Genomic DNA, 22,180 nt, shown 5'->3' on the forward strand with positions numbered 1-22,180 from the left:
TTCACTCGTTTATGCTTATTAACAAAAATTGTATTCAATTACCGTAAAAAGCTGGACTTTTTGCACAAACACCAAAGCGCTTTGCACTCCTCATAAAAAACTAATATCAGTTTGCATGTATGTATATGCGTAATTTTATTGCACTTAATTTTGCTGCGCTATTTTAATATTATAATACACTTATGAATACACCGCGCAGCGCCGCCCATTCACTTCTCAATGTGAGTGCGACGTAATGAAGCGTATTGCTCGGGCAATGTCAGCAACATGCGATTGCAACTGTATCTGACAGACGTCAATCAATCACTGTGCGGGCACGCAACTTAGCGCCCGATTCACCGACGCATCCAACGCACTTGTAACGACCGCGACAGACAACTGCGACCGGTCGCCGGTAAGCGTACTGCTGCTACACCGCCGAATTTGCACTAAGAAAATCGCACTGCACTTTGGTGAAGCGAACCAAACACAAGCCAACGTCAGTGGTCGTTTGCCAAACGAACGCCGACCACAAGCCTACACACACACACACAGCCGGACGCCGGTGTGTCGAGTCTATTCACTGTTTCGGTGCTAAGCAATCGACAGAGCGGCGCAAAGCAGAACAACACTATTTCACCGCTAACGAACCGTCGCGCGCGAGACACAAACTGCAACTGAAATTGTGGAGTCAATTCAGGTTGTGTTGAACTGAAGCTCCCGCGCCAAGGCAGCGCCGGCAGCAGTGGAGCTGTGGTGTGAAGTGGCACCCAAGTGGCGAGTCAACTTTTCTCTACACTCGTGATTCGCATGCGGTTGCGCGTTTTTGGAGAGTTTGGTGGGTTTGCAAGTTAACGGGTTTGTTTAGAAACATTTGGTAGTGGTGATAGTTTTTCATGTAATTTACTCGACATAAGTAGTCGTGAGTTTTGTTTTTCAAAGAATTATACCATCTAAACAAATTTGAAACAACCTAAATCTTTGTTAGGCTCTTATTCATATTCCTAAAACCATGGCTCGTCACCAGTAATGATGATATCCACAGCTAAGTTGGTATCACTACTCGGCGTCGTTTTTGCAAAAGATTCAGGTCTTTGGTACGAGTTTAGCATTGACACGATTCATACCCAAAACATTTACCAAAACGTAATGAGTCGATTTATAAGAGATGTTGAGATCCTCTGCTATCTCTCTGATGCGAGCACGACGATTTTCAAGTACTGTTTCTTTAACTTTTTCGATATTATCATCATTAGCAGAGGGTGATGGACGACTCACATGAGACAAGTTTTCGATGACTTCACGAAATACTTTGTTCCTCTCAAATACTTTTGCTTGTGATAAAGTAAACTCCCCAAAAAATTTCTGCAAGCAAATTGCTTGTATGGTAAATTATAAAAAGAAATCTAGGAATGCCAAATCCAAAAGTGGTCGGCACAAGAGAATATGATCGGAATTCATACCCGATCATGGCCTTTCTCCTCAGCAACATTCCACAAAACAAAAGCTACGTCATGAAAATACCCCTATTAATATGATATCCTTCTTGAAACTAGGCAGGACTCTATGTATTCAACAGAAGCTGATCCTTCTGCATATCCTTTGAATTATGGGTTAAGCGACTGATTTAGAGACTGGAACACGCTCACTAAGATTGCTAAAGTACAAACCAATACAACAACATAAAACATTTCGCCTTTCTTTCACCAACTAGTATAAAACAATTTAATTTCATAATGAGTCCACATTGTTTTAAGGTTATTTATATTCTGTAATAAATTTTATTATTTGTGACTTTTTTATCTCCTAATCAAAACTAATACATAGAGTGGTTTCATTGTCAATCAACATCAAAGTTACATCTAAACATTGATATTGTGTAGCAATATGTGTATAAACTATGTTTGAAATATGTTGCTTCATGTTGCAAATGTTGAAAGCAAATTTCTATCATATCTTTATATATTTACATGTATTGTATTTTGTATTATGATGTGGTGTGATATAATATTTTGTAAAATCATGTGAAAAGCAAGAGGTACTGTAAACATTGATAAAATAGTAATTCTTAAAAACAAAACAAACTTGTGGACATAGGTAAATATATTCCAGTTTGGAGGGAACATGCGAAAAGTTAGATAGATATATAACAGATTTCATAATCTATTAATTATTTTTTTTACCACCTAGAAAGTTTAAAATAATTTTTCCTCCTTTCAAAATAAATGTGTTGTAGGTCATAGAATCAGTGCTTTCATTAATAAATTTTGCTTAGATATTTATATTACAATCAACCTAACTCAAGTAATATAAATACAACCAAAGGGTTAAATTTAATACATTGGGAATATGAGAAGAATGTCAACCAGACCATCGATTCAATATCGATAAAATATTATACACTTTTACCAAACTAAACGGATTAACGGCGGGTGAAAAGTCGAAAATCACTAAAACGAGTATATTGGCGTTAGGTGAAAGTCTGGACAGATTGGATAACGGATGCAATTTAAAATTGTGATATTCGGGAACAACACGTCAAGAGAATATTAGACACCAAATTTGCTTGATAGTGGCCGAGTCGTTCCTGAGATATGGAATTTAACCTAAAGATGGACGGTGCCACGCCTATTATCCTATGCCTATTATTGGCACCGATTTCTATGTAACCTTTCTGCATCATCTTGCTTTTCAAACTCAATGCTTCTGACGTATATACATATTATATTTAGTGAGTTAGAATTATTTCAGTTCAACCGTTATATGGTGAGTGGGCGTCACTCATTATCCAAACTGTCTGAGGAAGTGCTGCTGGGGCTTGTCCCCAGCAAGTGTTCTTGATATATCTTTAGTGGTTTGTGAGGTATGTGTATTATACTTATAAGGGGGCGACGCCGTGTCTACTGTTTTCAATATTTCAGCCAACAAAGATTTCCCCCAACCACAATTCTCTGTATCAGTTTTATGTCTTAATTTAGTGCTCCGTTATAGCTATTTATAATTTTCGATTAATGGTGTTAAGTAGACGTGACAATGATGCGATTCCGCCTATTCACAATACCAATCTTTCCTTGGTGCCAGTGAATACGCGTACCCAAGTTTTTAGCGTGATGTCCAAATCTTTACTCCAGTTATCGCTTGCACAGACAGACCGTCAGACGTGATTCAGCACATCATCATGCTCATTTATATATCGATATACGATAACTATATACCTATATCGATTCGTTTTAAATGAAATGTTACAAATAACCGTTTGGTGAACAAAACTATTATGCTCTGTAACAACATGTTAAGAGAGTAAAACTATCCACTATTATTTTCAAGAGCTATTTTACCTCTTCAATCCGGTAAGTGCTACGTGTATTAATAATGTTGACCCTTCGCTCACGAAAAAACATAAAACACAATTTTTAAAAAGAGGGTTTATATAGTCAACTTTCTATTATTATCTATTGTTTTAATAAGAATTCTACATCGGTACCTATTAGATGAAGTTGAATCTTAATCTTTATGTTATATCCAACGACCGTAGAAGTCTACATCATATCATCTATTGCACAGCTAGTGAAGTTTACCTAATATATTGGTTAATTGATTTCTAAATTAGGTGTATCTTTAAGACATTTGCGAATAAAACATCGTTTACTACTAAGTTTCAACGATTTGAAACCACAAAAAGATAGGCAGGAAAAAGACAATACTCCAAGTCTCAATGTTCCGCGTCAGTGCCAACTTTTGTCTCCTCTATTAAAGTGTAAAGCGAGAAAGCGAATTTTCCAATCTGCAAAAAACAAAGCATTCAATTAGTTAACAATAAATTCATTCGAAATTTCATGAAACCCACAGCGACGCTTGTCGCGAGCTTAACATCGAAAAGCTTCAAGCACGAAAAACGTATAGGGGTTTGAGTGCATTGCAGAAAAAACAAAATCGCCTTACGAAAGCGGCGATCCTTATTCACCCAGTTACAGTGGAAAATCGCGTCGGGCAAACGCTCGCAATCGGCAATAAGTTGAGAGGCAGACGAGCAGCAGGGCAAAATTTGCAGCAGTTGGCAAGAAAAAAAGGCGAGGGATATAATATTTTCCGGATATTCCACATTACCCAACCAATTCAATAGGGTGGTGGCGGTGGTAGCGAATTGGGTGAAAAGAGTGACTGAAATAACAGGCGCAACAATCTTTGCAATGCTGAGAAACAAACAGGTTTAGAAAAATTATGATTTTTGTGATAAATATTATGGAAATGTTTACCTCACAATTTGAACGTGCGAGCGAATACATGCCACCAGCTCCTCATAATGCTGATTCGCAGTCAGCGCATCCGCGCGCCCTAAACGACTCACACGCAACATCAATAATTGTATATGTGTGCGAATGATGTTAATGAATATCGGCGGATAAGTGTCACTGCCGAGTTGATGGCACAACAAAATGAACATGATAAACGAATCCCACAACACAATCGTCCAGTACTCCCAAGCGGCGCGTTGCCCATCCAAAAAAGGCACCCAAGCAGCCAGTGGTGCGCGATTCTGTAGCACACCCAGCGCTATGGTCGACACTTCGAAACTGTAGTAGGGCAAACAGAATATTAATACAATCTTCCTACACCGTTGTACGCATTCGCGTATTTTCGCCAAATCTTCGTGCTGCGTATAATTCACATCCAATTCATCGAGAATCTCAAGCGCATGTCGTAGACGCTTCATGTACCACGTGATGACGAAAATTTTGATAGGGATGCCCGACACTTGGACGGCATTTTGTATGGCGGCCAGTAATTGGCTGTTTGTAAGCACAGACCTTAACTTTATGTAGCCTATGTGAAATGAGAGCGGACAGAAGAGGCAGCATATGAAGTTCACTGTAAACGAATAAAAGTAATAGACACAGTAATATCGACGCGAACGGTTTTCCAACGGATTTGTGCCGACGAAAGTGAAAATATTGAAAAGATATGTGAGCGCGTCACGCGACTTGTAAATGTTAGCACTGCTAACACGTAATATCTTCGGCATAATGACAGCGAAATAACAAATAAGTCTGTAGTTTTGCAATTGCTGCGAAGCGGTTGAGCCTCTGACCTCAAACTAAACTAAGACGCTATAACGGCGCGTTTATATAGTGCGATATACGCAGGAAGTGAACAAAGTTTTTTAATTAAATGCCTGTGACATTAAAAATAGAAGGTCGATATAAATATATGCCAATAACTTAACCCATTCGGGTGCTTTAATACAATTATGTCGGCTACTTTATATATCAGGGATACACTATTTTACGATTTGCAGGTGTTTTAACATAATACTTATAACAGGACTAAAAGGAATTATAACTATTTAAGAGAGGAAACGGAATTAGGATATTTTCGAAGACTTGTGCCGTATAACTATTTATATATATTCACCAAATCAAAAGAATTATTATTATATTCACCAAATCAAAAGAAGATGTTTCATCTGTAACAAAAAGAACTTGATATGACATTAACCAAAGGTATGTACGTACTTATTATTCGCAGAGAGCGATTTTAGAGAGAGAGAGATTCATATAACGTATTCTTCTTCATTATTTTTATATGAAAAAAATTTTTGGATTTGCACGATTTAAAAGTGCTTATTTTGACTTCCAAAAACAAAAAGAGCTTGCAGAATCAAGCAGCGATTTCAAAACGCGAAAAGCGCCGGATATATCAAAAGAAAGAAAATTATGTGCTATGGGAATTGAAGCCACGAGAAGTTAAAAAAAGAAACGTCGTTTTTCATCCGATTATAGGAAAACTTTATACAAATTCTTTGATATAGAATATTATCTGTTAACGTGTTAATGAAAAAAGTTCCGTACATTAAAAAATGTTATCATAAAATTTTTCAAATAAACTAATGTGACTATGGAAATCAATACGAAGACTAAAACTTTTTTAATTACAAGTACTTGTATTTAATAAAGTAACTTAAGCAAAGGCGTAAATTCTTTTCGTGTCACATTCAGAAGTATGTATTAGCAGACGGAAAGAAATCATCACTATACAATATGTATGTTTATGTATTGTATTTATGAGTTACTAACCTGCCTATCAGGGTAAAGAACTTCTTCTCTAAGGGTCTACCAAAAATACTGTGAATGTGCACTCTTTTCTTGAACAGGCAACCAACATGAAGCGGCTTCCGCCGCTGAAGAAAAAATATGAGGGTCATACTAAGTGATATTAACAAAACAGGAAAGACGGAGTTCGAGTGAATCTGAATATAAGATACTGTCGACACTTTTAAGAATTTAATCTGAAATAAGTTCAGAACCGCAATAAACTGTGGAGTATGGTATGAGTATTTTTTTAATTCGCAGATGTCCGTCTGTAAAAATTGAAATATCTCAATGAAACGTGTTCTTTGGCACAAAAATGTGAGAACGAATTCGTTGAGGGGCGTAATCAGACTACTGCCGCGCACACAAAACGCCATAAATCGAAAAAATATAAAATGCATAAGTAAGCACTAATTTAAGATACAAAACCGTAATTTGGTACAAGGAATTGCAATATCAAGGGGCACATGTGGACTAAAAATTTGTAAAAAGTGGGCCCGGCCCCACGCACTAATAGATTTAATGTATATATCCTCTCAACTATTAAAGCTATATTACCCAAATTTGTACAGGACTTATCATTTCGACACCTCTTGAGACAGTACGAAAATAGGTGAAATCGAATGATTAACACGCCCACGGTTTTGTTAAAATTTACTAAAACTGCTCCTGGCACCTGCTCCTACCACAACCTAGACTTATTTACTTATTACTTGAATACCATTTGCCTAAATGAGCTAAGCCCCCTTCGTAGACCATGACATCACTAAAAATACCATCTGTTCGAATTTTACCTGGATTGCAAAAAAATAGGCTCCTGAACCGATACTAGGATGCCAACGCTTAATCCAATTTTCCATACACTTGTTAAAGCCTCGGCTGAGATGACCTTCAGTGCCAACAGCGAATTTTAGTTTTTTCGGTTTCGGCTAATCGGACAGTTTCAACGTAAACCTACGATTAACCACCACCACCTAATGCGTTTGACGAATATAAGGTTCCAAGCTACGTTAACAAACATTTATTTTGTGGTCTCTACTTGACGTCGTTTTTGCGAAAGATTCAGGTCTTTTGGTACAGGTCTAGGCTTGACACGATTCATACCCAAAACATAATCCAAAATGTGTTGAGTCGATCCATAAGAGATGTTCAGATCCTCTGCTAACTCTCTGATGTCAATACGATGATTTTCAAGCACTGTTTCTTTAACTTTTTCGATATTGTCGTTATTAGCAGAGGTGGATGGATGGCTCTCATGAGGCAAGTTTTCGATGACATCACCACCTTCACTGAATGCTTTGTATGTACTTGAGTACAATATATGTGGTTTGGGTTCAGACTTCCCAACTTCTGCAACATTTTCAATGATTTCGTAGCCGTGCTTCCATTGGACACACGAAATGTCAAGCAAACTCGTTGTAAAATTTTAATACACTAGCTAATTGGCTTATGGAGTCCAAATTTCACACAAACATAAAAAAATTGTAAAATTTAAGAAAACAATGTTTATCGTTTGGGTATCAATTTAATCATCATTTTATTTATATTTATATATGGTATATGGTATATATATTATATATTTTATTTATATATTTACTTATATATTATTTTACTCTGTTGCCGTTCTCAACCATTAGGAGTAGAAAACCTTTAAGCCCTGCAACTATAAAAATTTAAATAAAAGTTCTGTTTAAGAGGATATTTCAATTTCCGAAAATGAAAATCAGTCAAACCACAATCTAGTAACTATTATCCGCAATCTCGGCAGAATAAATATAATTGTCATTTTCTAATTTTAGTAAATTTCTGTGAATATTTGTGCGTACGCAACTTAAGGAATCTGCCACACCGTAGGCAATTTCACAGTGCAGCAAAATTCCAAGAAGCTCAATTGCGATAATTTCCCACTCCATAAGCGCTTTCTAATTCGGGAGAACGGAACAATGCCGAGTGAATGGTGCAGGTGAAATAGTTGAGCGCGTGCCATTAAAACTGCATTAAAATCAAGCACTACAATCTGTGACAGACAACAATCGACCATGCAAAGCCACAGCCGGGACCAGGGCTAGAGCCAATGCAAAGAGGTAGGCGAGGATGAAGGTGAAGACGAAGGTGAATGCAAATGCCCAATGCTGTTCAATCATGACGCGCAAGCGCCACAGCAATACTGGCAGGTCCAGAGTAAATCGACCACGGTTGGAGTGGGCGGGGGGTTTCAGGCGCACGAACGGGCGTGCAAGGCAATGAGGATATTGATGCGGAGTGTAGATTCCAGTGAAATTGCGAAATTCTCACCGCAGCTAATCTTTGCATTGCATTTAAATTTTATTGTTTAAGCAAATTGTACGGCGATCAACACTGCGGCGGCGGTGGTGGTGCTGGTGCATCTGTGTGTATGTATGCATGTATGTATGTGTGTGTTATTGAGTTGAGCTAATACAAATAATGCTGAATGCGCATTGCCTGCAATGGTCATAGTGCACGTGCTGCAAAAGTTGCTTGCATTGTTGTTGCTGTTGCTATTACTGTGGTAGTTGTTGCTGTTGTTGGCTGTGTGCTTTTCATTTCCACGTTCCAGCCGCATTCGCATTTTATTGTTAATGCCATTGCAGCAAACGAAAAGCAATTCTTTCACCTTCACCGCTAACTCGGCGGTGATTGTCGCTGCTGTTGTTGTTGTTGTTATTGCTGTTGCCTCTCTTTCTTTGGTTTGCTGGCTGCATTGCAAATTTCATTGCTACAAGCATTGGCGATATGACAGCAGCATCTTGGGCAAGTTGTTGCCGCAACAACAAGGCCAAGGAGAACTGAGAACAAACACACATACACACAAACATAAAGATACACAAACAAGTCCAATAAACGGCGCAACATTAACACGAAGCGAGTGAAGCGTGAAAGCAGGCTGCACTAAGACTAAATACCAGCGGTGGGGCGGGTGTCTAGGTGAGCAACAAGGTCGAGGTAAAGGTAAGCCTGCCTATTGCACGTGTTGTTGTTGTTATTGCTGTCCAAATCAAAAACAGCCGATTGCTATGTGCGCAATATCGAAAAAGCAAAATATGAGATAAATAGCAAATATTAATAGAAAATGTTGTCTGCAGCGGCAAAAGTTGGAACTTCATTTTGCTGCTCTGTTTCACCTGTCTAATAGATTAGTTGCTGCTGTTGTCGCTTTTCTCGCAAAGCGCTTTGGATTTAGTCTGGGTTCATCGTTTCGCCATATCTTACTAATCTAGTTTTAGCATGATTTTCTATGTTTTCAATTTATTATTTATTTTTGTTCGTTTGCGTTTAAATTGCTGAAGTTTTTGTTTTCTGGAAATAAATTGCATATCGTTCGGAATTAAGGTATAAATATCAGTAAAATACAAAGAATAAATTTCAGAAGAAAATGAACGGCAAAAATTTTCAGTTATATGTACTCGTACACATACCATATACAAATATGTACATACATTCATCTAAACATGTGAGTATATGAAATTGGATCAGCTATATGAATCACTGTTATTGAGACGCTCAAACAGGATATACAAATTCATTTATTAAATATTTATTTTGCAATTTTGTTTAGCAAGTTTTATATTTTCTTCTATTTAAGCAACGGAATTAGTTTTCTACAAATATGTCTTACAGGCTTATACTATGAAGCCGTAGCATATTTTAAAACATTCAGGGCAACTATGAAGATATTAGACTATTAGACACTCTTGTAAATAGTTTGAATATAATAGGTCGAAAATTTGTAAAGTTGGTTCTAACAAGTAAGTAAGTAAGTTGAAATAGCTTGCGAAATATGCAAATTAAAGGCCGGGACCATGCTCACTAATGACAAATTAATCAATTGACAGATGCCCCTTCCTAATGATATTCATTGTACCAAATTTCAATTTTGTATTATAATTTGGAGCACGTTGTAGGTTTTCGATAGACGGCATTTTGTGGACATGGCAATGGCGCGATTCCAGTCATCTGCAATTCTAAACTTCTTATGGTGCCAAGTAAAATCTGGAGTCTGAACGCAGCATAGGTAATCTCATTTCGATAGTCACCGGAAAATTGACGCATATACCGAATATTAAAGAAATGATTCCTCTTTTATGTTCCTCTTGCAATCCAAGGTTCGGTCTACTTGCTAAATAAAAGCAATAACTATATCAAGTAAGCTAGCAATCCAGCTAGATATCCCTCAATTACTTAAGACTAATTAACGCCAAACACTTAAGCTTTCCTTTCTAAATAACGGGTCCCAAACTCTGTGCATAACCTCACACCGCCAGGTCTCAATTTTGTCTAGAGGACCGAATTTAGAGAAGTTTTTTTACGCTTGACAAAGAAAATGTTAAAAATGTTTATATTAAATTTCTTGTCAGTTATTTATTAACACTTCAAGAGATTACAAAAATGTTGATTAAATAAAAATAAATAATTGCACAAAAAAAAAGTATAGGAAGGGACTCTGAATAAGTTCAATATATCGATTTTTTCTGTATTTTTTTAAGCTCTCACATTTTGTTTTAAATAGTAGAAACACAAAAGGATATACCTATAAACAAAATTCATGTAAAATTTTAGTGGAATCTGTTGATAAGAATAGATTTTTTGATAATAGGTTCGAGAAAAATGCGTTTAAAATTTTAAAGATCACACCTTCTGTGATTTAGTGATTCTGATAAAACTAAAAAAAAATTTACAAGAAATTGTTCGTACAATTAGCTGCGCTCTTAAAAGTTCAAAATAATGGCGGCGTTTAAAAAAACTTGAATTATGTCTAAAACTTTTTCGTTTTTGATCTACCAAACTTCGGCTATTTTATTACACTATATAAAAAACTATATACAAAAAAAAATTTGATAGTGAACGGATCGTTAGTCTCCGAAAAATCACTCAAGCAAACTTGAAAAATGCAATATTAATAAAAACGCGTTTAAAGATAAATTGATAGAGGTGATTGAACTGCGCGGCTACGATTTCGAAGGCTGTAACTCAAAGACGTTTTGAGATTCGTGCCCCATATGTTTAAACCCCTCTCACTACATCGGCCTAGTTTCTACAAGATTAAATTTCGAAATTGAAAATTAAATTTCTTTACGGTTTTCCTGAAATAAAATACCCTTAACACTTACATATATCAGACTAAGAGCCGTCCCAATGTTACTAGACATTTTAAATACTGAAGCAAATTCGCTTTCTATCCATTTTCCTTTACTAATTTAAATACCGCTTTCACTTTTCCAACCAAGGTAGGAGGACTTGTCTAATTTTTATGTCCTTCATCCCCCCTCAGTTTAACTGAATTCATTTGCAATAATTTAGAACACACTCCACCAAGTGCATTGGAATACATTTATGTAATCAAAATAGTGCAATAAATAACACTCAGGTGCTTATTTAGTTGTAAACGCCACAAGTTCTACTGTATTTACCATATAAATCACCTGGGTCTTCTGTTGATTAATTTGATTGAGTGATATGTACCAGCTTGTAAGCTTCGTGGAGTCCATAAGAACATGAACCTATCTCCATACATATGTACACATGTACATATGTAGGTATATCTATGTAGGAGTAAAGAGGTGTATGTGGGCGTTCGTTCGGACAGGTAAGCCTGTGAAGAGCCAAGTGTCTTGAATTTAAACGTCGGAATGTGAGTGAACACATAAACTGCAATTACGACCGTGAATCTCGGCAAAAGGCATAAATATTCATGCAAGTACAAACACATATGTATGCATGTATACGTGTGCGTAGGTACTCGCATGCTTACGATGCATATGTGTAGATATGTATCTATATATATATATATGTATATATGTGTGTGCCTTTCAAGAGCAACGCAGATATCTTTATGCGCCTGGGATGTTAAAGAACTTAGCCAAGCTGCGTTCGGTTGCCGACAGACGGCGGCCATGCGGCAAGCGCTACGCACAGAAAGTACAACAACAACACGACAAGACACAAATAGTGGCAAGTGAGGCGGCCAATGGATGACTTCGTTAAATGTGGTCAATAAAAATGTCAGCTTCTCGACAATTTTATTTGCACTCGGTGGAGCGTGTGCATGTAAATGAAAAAACCACAACTATAACGAATATATAAGAACAAAAGCTATGTGTGTAGCAAAAATCGCGGTCAGTGACTGGCGCTCAACCGGCAGGCGAAAAAAATTATGAAGTTTTCATTTTCGTGCATTTTTTATACCCTTAACAGTGTATATGGTACTAAGTTTGCCACGAACACTCCGAAGCAAACGTCGGACACCCTATAAAATATATAAGACCTTTTCTCCTTAAGAAGCGGAACCGCCGATATCAGGCTTCTATAGCATATAGCTGCCATACAAACTGAACGATCAGCATCAAGTGTTTGTATGGAAAACTTTTTCATTTGACGAGATATCTTCACCAAATTTGGTATGGGTTATTGTCCAAGACAATGGTGAAATCTTCGAAGAAATTTTTCAGTTCAGAGTCACTATAGAGTTTAGCTGTTCTACAAATTGACCGATGAAAATCAAGTTCTTGTAAGGGATATTTTGTATTTGTAAAGGGTGTTATAGTTTTTAATGGTTTTTCTTGTTTTTTTTGTTTTTTTTTTCTTTTGGCAGCCACTAACGCCTACGCATGCACAGCGGCGATGCAGTGTCTGTCTCGCAGCAAGCGCTTTCCACTTTTATCTCGATCAGCGCACGCTGCACTGACTGTTATTATTGTTGTAAATATTATTTCACGTCGGCCGATTCAGGTTTATTCTGTAATTATGTTGTACATTTGGTTTGTTGCATGCAACACTTAATTGCGGCATGTGCAACGCGTGTTGCATGTGTAAATCAATAAATTATATTACAGCCATTAAGATGCACCTTGAATGTGACAGCCATTTATTTAATTTTATTTTTCTGCCAATTTTACACGCCAGCTGTCTGCCGATTTTCAGCAGTTTCATTCACAATTTCGCTATCTCCTTCTATTCTCTACGTATCGGCTGTGTGGCGGTGGCTTGACATATCAGTGAGCATTGAGAATAGTATATCAATAAATATTTTTATCTGCTGCGCATTTATATTGAAAGTGATACTTTCCTATGTTGCCACTTATTTTCAAATTTCGGTCAATACAAAATTTATAAAACAATTTAGAAATTAAATACTTTTTCTAAAATTTATTGCTCCAAATTATTATATACCTTACACAACTTCCAAAAAGAAATAAAAACTATTATGAAGACTCACATAACAAACGCTTTCTCTTCACCTAATAGTTGTTTTTGCAAGCATTTATTTTACATAAAGCAAACCTACTTGTAAGTCCCTACGTAAATAGAATAAAATAGTCACACGTTATGCTTCCCACTGCCGCCACAATATTCCAGATCTCGTAATGATCTTCACACCCTCTAATGGCTGCTTTTGGCGCATGCAGTGTAGCTGCAAGTGAAAGGCAGCATGTGTGGCAAGTTTGTGCATTTAATGGCCCGTAACAATGTGCAACGGTAATGCAATAATTATGTGAGTACAAACGAGTACCCACAGTTATGTCAGTGGGTATGCATATAAGAAGGTAATTTAAATTGTCCGCGACTTTTCGAATGCAAAACTTCTTGTTTCAACTGCCGCATGAATTTTGGAGTTTTCTTGTCTTCTCTATATTTCTTGACATTTTTCTTCCTAGGAAAGGTGCTGCTGCTTAAGTAGATACAGAATATATGATTCTTGATAAAGAAAATGGACACGTGAAAGATGTCACTGCGATCAATGATGTCACAAGTGTTTAAAATCGACAGTTTATTTACCATTTACCAAACTGAGCCGATGTCTGGCAAGCGAAGCCATTTATGTCGAGGAATGTCTAGACTTTTTATCTCTGGCAGTTACTAATGAAAGGTTTGGCTATTTGGCCACAGTGGTATTACAGAAAACTGCAACGTTGATAAGCTTCCTAGGTAAGGTACTTCAGTTTCACTAGCTTCAGAATGGGACCGGGTGAAAGCTCGACTGGCTTCTTGCGGTTCACTACTGGATGGCCTCCGACCAACTGTATATGTATGGCAGCTATATGCCATAGTCGTTCAATCTGAATTATTTACTAAGAGATTGTGGCTTTGCTTTGGAAAATAATTTATACCAAATTTCGTGAAGATATCTTAACAAATGAAGAAATTTTCCATGCAAGGTCTTAATTTAATCATTTAGCTTGATCCAGTGTCGACGGTTTCGACAAATAAGTACCTTCTTGGGAAGGAAAGGTCCTGTGCAAAATTTCATATCAATATCTCAAAAACTGAGCGACTAGTTTACGTTTATAAAGACGGTCAGACATTCAGACAAACGGTCGTGGATAAAATAACTTAGCTCGTCACGCTGATAATCATACCTCTTTTATAGGGTCTCTGACGGTTTCTTTTGGGTGTTGCCAATTTCGTGGCAAACTTAGCCTGTTCAGGGTATAAAACGTTAGGACGGCTAAATGAGGTAGGAAATTAACTTCAGATCTTTCTCGCCATTTGAAATAATCAACGACGAGTAACGTAGAATTACTCTCTAGTCATTCATTATAATTCTGAGTGGCGCCAAACTAAGCTTATGAAAACTTGCCGAAAAGAAAATATCTCATATCTCATATCCGATATATGCAGTATACTTGAAACCAGGGGTTCGAAAATCTATATGGAACGTATTTATTTTATAAGCTATGCACCCCAAACCTTTTGGACGACGGTCTATTTTCATGTTTGAGTGTTGTAGATTAAGGTGTTATATTCAACTGGTGAATTTTTTTGGTGAGGTATTTTATTTAATAAATAAATAAAAATGGATTAGTACAGAATTTAATGTACTTTGGTCGGTCAAGTTTTTGTGAAAAACTTTGTCTCTAATTCCGTATCAGATCTTCTGGAGAGCTTCCGAAAAAAGGTGGTGATGAAGATTTTTCTGCTTGAAATTATCACAAATACAAAGTCCAAAAAAAATACTTTTATTAAAATAGAAATTATCATCAAAAATCGTATTCGTTCGATTTTTACCTGATCAATATATCTAGGAAGGGCAAGTGAAAACTTCAAGTCGATAAGTCCAGCCTTTTTGGAGACATTTTTCTCATCGACTCTGAAAACAGCTTTTCGAGAAAAAACCGTTTAACATTCTGTGAGCCAGTTACACTAAATTAAAAAATCTATCAAATACGCTCATATCTCCGAAACTACTTGCCGGAACAACTACAAATTTTTGGAGGATATTCTCAAGTACATATATATATATATATAAGACAGGCAAAAAAGGTTTAAATTTTTTTGAAATCGACCTAAATTGGTAAATAAATTATATTACTATTACTTATGTTATGAATTGACTATAATACTCTGTGCAACTTATTGCGAAAGTATATATTAATATTGAAGCAGCTGTGTTGACCTCAAGCATGTTTTGTTAAAAAAAGGAAATATGTTTTAAATGAGTAGCGGACTAAACGAAAGCAAAGTTCAAACTCTTTCGAGCTTTGTACACCCAACAACTTATTTAAAAGCTCTCCACCTCTTCATTATACCACTTACATATATCCACTTATTAGCTCCAAGTAATGTTTCAACAATTACAACAATAAAAAATTTGGAACTGGGTTCAACACCAGGAACAACCTCAACTGGACCTCACAGAAAAACAATTTAAATCCACAGTCACAAGTCAAATTAATATATTATAAAAATTATGTTATAAAACAGAAAAATATTTTATAGCCAAATGTAACCTCCTAAAATTAAATTTTTATTTATGAGATTATTTTTACCGCCAAGTATTTTCTTTTTATGTCCAACTTGACACATATTTATTTTGGCGAATGCGCTATTTTACGATCATAATTTTAAGCAACGTAAATGACTCTGGAGTTCAATTCTAAATTGAGTTTATGGCCATTTGACGATATTAATGCTCGTTTACATAAATTCTTATTACCTTCACTTGTACGTCATTTTTAGAGCTGCAGCATCGGTGCTAAGTATTAGAATCTTTCGTTTAAGATATGTTTCTGTTGGTTAAAAAAATTGCATTCTTGGCTAAATACGTTTGGGTTAGGTCTTATGGCTGAACTGCAATTCGGAGATAACAATTAGTACTTTACCGTTGTGATGACAACTTCCTGATGATGAATTGTGTGTTCATATATATAGCTTCCTGTAAAGTCTTAAGCAATAAGAACTTTACTAAGATGATAGGTCTTAAGCCCAGTTAGTTCATTTGCAAGTCAAAAAAAGTGAGAAATAATATCTTTTAAGCATAGTCTTACAAACGTGGGGCATTTTGATGGGAAATACTAAGAGGACTCCCTATCTTGGCATTGGTATACGAAAATTTTTTTAACAGTACCTCCTGGATGTCAATAGTATAGTAGCCAATGACTACAAGTATAAATAGAATGTCAAACTTTGCTGAGTTCACTCCGAATTAGAAAGACCTCGTGGCTATAAAAGTACTTGCCCTTTACAAAAAAACAACGTAACTCCGACCCGTTCCGAGTCGTGTAAAAATGTGTATCTAGCCCTTTAATTTTTACTGAAATTGTTTAAAGTACCATAATTTATAACGACGTAAATTACTCCTTACGGGGTTAAGGGTAGTCTGAGGCACGAAACGGTAAATTTTTGCTACCTGCTTTTTTTCAGCCAACTTAAATGCAAGAGAACATCGCGTCTTGTGACGCGGCAACGTCTTGACTCCATTTCTAATTCATATTTTGATAACTTTTTCTCAATTTCATCATTTAGTACTGGCCTACGTTCAAGGTGTATTTTTATTAATTTATTAGGAGAGGAATTACTCCTTGTCATTTCCTCATTTTTAACTATCTCAGCCGCTTTTTTCTTCATTTTTTCGAGTCCCATTTGCTTATTCCTCCTCTTTTGGTATACCGAGCTATGTTTAGTTAAGCATTAAAAAAGCAAAAAAGGAAATATGCAATATTATGGGCGGGTAATGTAGGCTACCAGCTTTAATTCTGACTTTGGGATTAAAAATTTAAATTAAATTTATTAAACCTAACTTTCAATCCAAAAATGTTGAATCAAAAAATTCGCAACCCTGCCTATAAATACTTCTCAACTTTCGCTGATTTTCCCTTTCACTCGGCGAAACTTCTCTCTCTTCCCTTTCAAGTAGTTCGAATGACATAAATTAATTTGTAACACAAACAAAGCCGACTTGTATGCCACTCACCAAATGAGTGGGTACATGAAGTTGGGTGACAATGTAACTGTAAACATATGCAACAACGGTACAACGCAGAAGTTGATAACTCCATTTGCAACAAAGCGTATTGTACTTGTTTAGCGCTTCTTGGCAGCGCAGCTAGATCGCTATCTATGTCACTCCGCACTCACAGACGCACTCATAAATACGCTCATACGCTGTACCACGGAGCAGATAGTGTTTGAATTCGCTTACGTGCAGAAAGACTTCAAAAGCCGAAGAATCTATACTACAGTATACTTCAGACCACTTTAGCTTTGCAAAACTGGAGCGGAATTGATTATAGATCATTATTTGAAAGTATTGTATGATATATATAAGTTTCTTTGATGTAATAAACAGGGAAGAAGGAGAGTGTAATTAAGTAACTAGTTGAGACAAAGCATGCAGAGTTCACATTATGCATTTAACGCTTGGTACAAGTTTATATAGAGTGAAATGTGTGGATATGATTTCATGTAAGGATTCCAAAAGGTATTAAAAAAATTAGTCTAGAATTTACCAAATCTTTTTCTATTGTGACCCCGATCGAATGTGGACCTACTTAACCAACATGTGACTAGTATTCATAATTTGGAATATACGAAGGTCTCTATTTCCGAAAAACAATATATAAGCCATACACCGGACACTTTTTAGGCGGCAATCTTGAATGATGATTTTTTAATGATGAGGTTAGGTTATACTAGAAAGCTGTTACGCCATCAATGCCTTAATAATGCCAGATGGAGATTCAGTTTACTTCAAGCTGAAGTATTCATCATACAGGATAATTTTGAGAATTCATCTAGTGTCTTAAAATACGAAGCTCCTAGATGTTTTAGCCGAGTTCTAGATAAGGCCGGACATGAGCAGATGAGTTGTTCCAGTGTATTTCTCATGCCTACTATTTTAGTTAAATAATTATTCGGGTACACATTTCTAAATATCTGAATTGATCTCTGATATCTTACTTTACCGTCATAAATTTTGGCTACATTCTATATGCAGAAAAACTTACAACTTTGTTCAACGAAGGCCATGGCTGGTGTGAACATATCGATTTATTTGATGTTTAACGCTAACTAGGATCAATATTAGTTAAAACAAGATTTCTGGAACAATTGGGGCATTACACAATCTTTATTTTAAAAATGTGTGTAAATATTATTTTATAAAGGGATCTCTACCCTTTAAGAGGAACAAAAATAAGCACAGTACAACTTTAAAGCGTTGATTTTTTTAGGATTTCCATGCAGAAAACATAGGCTACTTTTGGCCTGAGTTTCGTTTGCTGTTCCCTCAAAGAACAAGGGAACATGCTACCATGGCGATCTGATCACTCTCTCCTTCTCTGAGATATCTTCTCTGAAAACAACGATTATATTTTAGATATATACTCGTATATATTCAGGTTATGAATCACATTTCGAACTACGTCTACTAAAAGACTTAAAGTGCTGTCATTTGCGTAGATATATAACTTGCGTTGTTTGAGCTTTAATATTTTCTATCTGAAAATTTTTCTGCCTTCTCATCGACACACGTCCTTTGACAACTCCACATCGGCTACTAACGGTTAAAATCTTAGACTTAAATATTGATATTTTTACAACATCTTACTCAACCCTCAAAAAAAAATAAATAAAAGGGAATCGAGCTCCATATCATCGCATATATGTAAGCCAAAGAGCTAAGGATTGTCCGGATGCTGCTAAATACAACTTGGTTAACAGATTATTCTTAGGAAAGTATATGATAATGATATAGGCAACACACTGCGGAGAATCTGTTAGTAAATCTGGAATAAGTTCAGGAAATGACAAAAACAGAGTAGACAAAAGTTGGCCGAAACAGAAATAGAGAAGCACATATCATCTGATTTGAGCCCGACTCACAAAAATAATTGGAGCGCCATTCGCTGAATTGTTGATCAGTTTGGACGCTACATTCATAAGCCCACATCACATCACCAGTAAGGATGCGTTTGTTGAAAGTAGGGTCTTCAGTTATGCTGTCCAGCGAACTCAACTCAACGTCGTTTTTACAGAAGATTCAGGTCTTTTGGTACGAGTATAGCATTGACACGCTTTATACCCAAAACATTAACCTAAATTTGTTAACTCGATACATAAAAGATGTTAAGATCCTCTGCTAACTCTCTGATGCCAACGCTTCGATTTTCAAGCACTGTTTCTTTAACTTTTCGATGTTATCGTCATTAACAGAGTTAGATGGATGACTTCCATGAGACAAGACAAGACAGTCGTTGTTTAATTTTTTTTCAATGATAGATACAAATCGCCAGACAAACTTTTAAACGTCATAAACAAGAAGCACACATTTATTGACAGAACGTACAGACATTTGGGGTCCCGAAATAGTTTATTGAAAATTTTTGCACAGTTTTCTTAAATTTGAAACACTTGTCAACTTAAAAACGGTTAATTGCTTATTTAATGACCATCCTTATGTGCATACAAACATATGTACAAGTTGAAGTTATGCTTCCATAGTAAATGCCATTATTTCCGCAATTATAGCTGAAACAGCATGAACTTCGCCACTTAGATGCATAAAATGGCATTCACCTTTCCGGCTGTCCATAAAATTATGTCAGCAAGTCAAAGCATAAATCCGAAAAGCCCACAAGCCACTGAACTTAAGGAAAGGCCGGGAGCAAGACGTTGCAGTATGTGGGTAGTAAATGCTATGAAATTGTAAAGTAGCACAAACTACACAATATTTTAAGCAACACTCATACATATGGTATATAACATACATACATAATATTTAAATGCATTAAGACTTGTACCGCTGAAGACATCACCTGCTGTTGTTCATATCTTTCATTAAGTGGCTGCAATAAGGAGACAGTTATACGCACATGCACACACACACACACACACACAAATTGATGCATGTTGCATTACTACTTCCAAGATTCCTTGCAACATTACATATGCGCACAAGTGACACTTGCACTCGTATGACGCATGTGGCATATTGATGTTATATGGCACTTACTTTTCTCTCTTAGCTGCAGATGAAGTACAAACTTTATAGAAAGTATGTTTTGCGTAAGTAACTGGAAATAAGAAAACAAAACAAGCGGGTCGAAAGGAAACTGAAAATTCTCATAGGAAATTGCAAAACGAAATGAACTGTAAGGATTAAGATAGAAAATTTGCATATAAGTATAACGGGAAAAACGGAACGGAAATTGAAAAATTAAACAAAATACTCCTCTGCAGGAAATTTATTGAGGTCGGATATTTATAAGTATGCGAGTGTATTATTAAACTTTGTACATGCTTAATTACAGGATTTGAGCAACATCATACATGTAATTGTAGATTAGCTTGTTAAAATTAATTGTGTGTTTGCTTATTTGACTTTTAGATTATTTCTGCTGCTTGTCTACTAATTTAATTTTATAATACATTTTATACAAAATATTGATAAGAATTATTTTCGAAATAAAAGATGCTTTTAAAAAGGAGAAAGAGTTAACCCCGGCTGCGCGAAGCTATAATACCTTTCACATGTACATTTCTTATAGCATAAAGGGGTACTAAAAAATATTTAGCATGATTTTTATCGATCAGTTTGTATATACTAGGGTAGTCCGTATAGTGGATAATAATCCATGGCGAATTTCATGAATAAATATAGTCAAACAAAATAGTTTTCCATACAAGAACTTGAATTTTATCGTATAGTTTTTATGACAGCTATATCACATAGTGGTCCGATAGCTGCATTTTCAACAAATTAGCAGCTTCTTGGGGCGAAAAGGACGTGTAAAATTTTTTAGATCGATATCCCGGAAACTAAGGGACTATTTAGTGAATACGCAAGATGGACAAAGCTAAATCGACTGGGAGTTACAAGCTCCGTGGGAAACTTAATACATTCTGTTCAGGAAAAAAATATTAATAAGATGTACATGAATAGAGTATATAGAAAATCCAATGTTTTGAGTTCCATTTGTTATTATTTTAGCAATTCGAAATAACATTCAAAGTTGTCTTAAAAAATACTTACTTAAATATCCCTGCGTTCAGCTTAAAAGTTATAATTAAGAGACACCTGATACTCGGTCTAAGGCTTGCTTTTTTTTAACTTATACTAGACTAGTTTCTTGAATAAGTAATGCTTTCGCAACAAAGAGAAACCTGCCGAGGATTTTCTCTACCGCTCTTGTGTGTTTGAACATGCCCACATTGATGACCTGACGGGCAATTCGAAAAACCTAGTGTGGCTAAGATCTTCGCAGTTATTATTCTAACACCATATAAAATTAAAAATTTCTGTGCCTTTATTAATGGAGACATATATTACGGGTCAGAGTATCTTTATATATCCTTACGGCATTTCTTAACCGGCAGAACTATATAACATCATAATATGCTAATCATTCAGCTAACAAATCGAACTTACTTTATCTTCACTGTCTCCAGCTCGAAAAAGTCGCTGCAACTCTTCTGCTGAACTTCTGTTGATAATGTCTCAACATAACAAATTAGGATGCTAGAACATAACTCAACTCATGCTCCCACAAAATTAATAAATATTATCGAACTCTTCTTCTAACTTAACACGTACCATTCACCCCATTAACAGTAATTTGCAAGTTATCTTGTATGTGACGTTCACATAAATCCAACGAATATTGGAAACTCTCTTTAATTATGCTCGAATTGTAAATGAAGCATATTTCGTATGACTTTCGATTGATAAGGCAAATTAATATGCATGATAGCATGATGCATTTTTTAGTATAAACATACGTGTATATACTTGTACATACATCTCATTTTTCATAGTTATGACAAGTAAACTCATTTGCTTCTAAGGATGCCAACTCAAAATCATTCAACCAAATTTG

The 22,180-nt window shown here is 35.9% G+C and overlaps 2 protein-coding genes across 7 annotated transcripts in view; both read right to left on the reverse strand.

The window, feature by feature from the left end:
- LOC106624081 (uncharacterized) overlaps positions 1-645 on the reverse strand; it is a 220,501-nt gene extending 219,856 nt beyond the window's left edge. For all 6 annotated transcript variants that reach the window (XR_011394799.1, XM_070105490.1, XM_070105487.1 and 3 more), the window contains exon 1: positions 43-645. The gene's annotated coding sequence lies outside the window, so the exon portion shown is untranslated. The remainder of the gene's footprint in view (positions 1-42) is intronic.
- Positions 646-3,405: 2,760 nt separating this feature from the next.
- Positions 3,406-5,041, reverse strand: LOC106623732 (putative odorant receptor 59c). The gene is made up of 3 exons (XM_036368754.2): positions 4,236-5,041; positions 3,827-4,172; positions 3,406-3,763 (listed from the first exon to the last, which is right to left on the reverse strand). Exons 1-3 carry the CDS (start codon positions 5,000-5,002, stop codon positions 3,692-3,694), a joined length of 1,185 nt encoding a protein of 394 aa, XP_036224647.2. The 5' UTR covers positions 5,003-5,041; the 3' UTR covers positions 3,406-3,691.
- Positions 5,042-22,180: the final 17,139 nt, after the last annotated feature.

This window comes from Bactrocera oleae, chromosome 2, assembly GCF_042242935.1.
Source record: "Bactrocera oleae isolate idBacOlea1 chromosome 2, idBacOlea1, whole genome shotgun sequence".
NCBI classification, from domain to species: Eukaryota; Metazoa; Arthropoda; class Insecta; order Diptera; family Tephritidae; genus Bactrocera; species Bactrocera oleae.

Excerpts from the sequence above, each read along its gene's own strand:
- LOC106623732 (XM_036368754.2), bottom strand. The coding sequence starts at position 5,002 with ATGCCGAAGATATTACGTGTTAGCAGTGCTAACATTTACAAGTCGCGT. Across the intron at positions 4,173-4,235 it reads TCGCACGTTCAAATTGTGAG|CATTGCAAAGATTGTTGCGC; the intron begins GTAAACATTTCC and ends TTTGTTTCTCAG. Across the intron at positions 3,764-3,826 it reads AGCTCGCGACAAGCGTCGCT|ATTGGAAAATTCGCTTTCTC; the intron begins GTGGGTTTCATG and ends TGTTTTTTGCAG.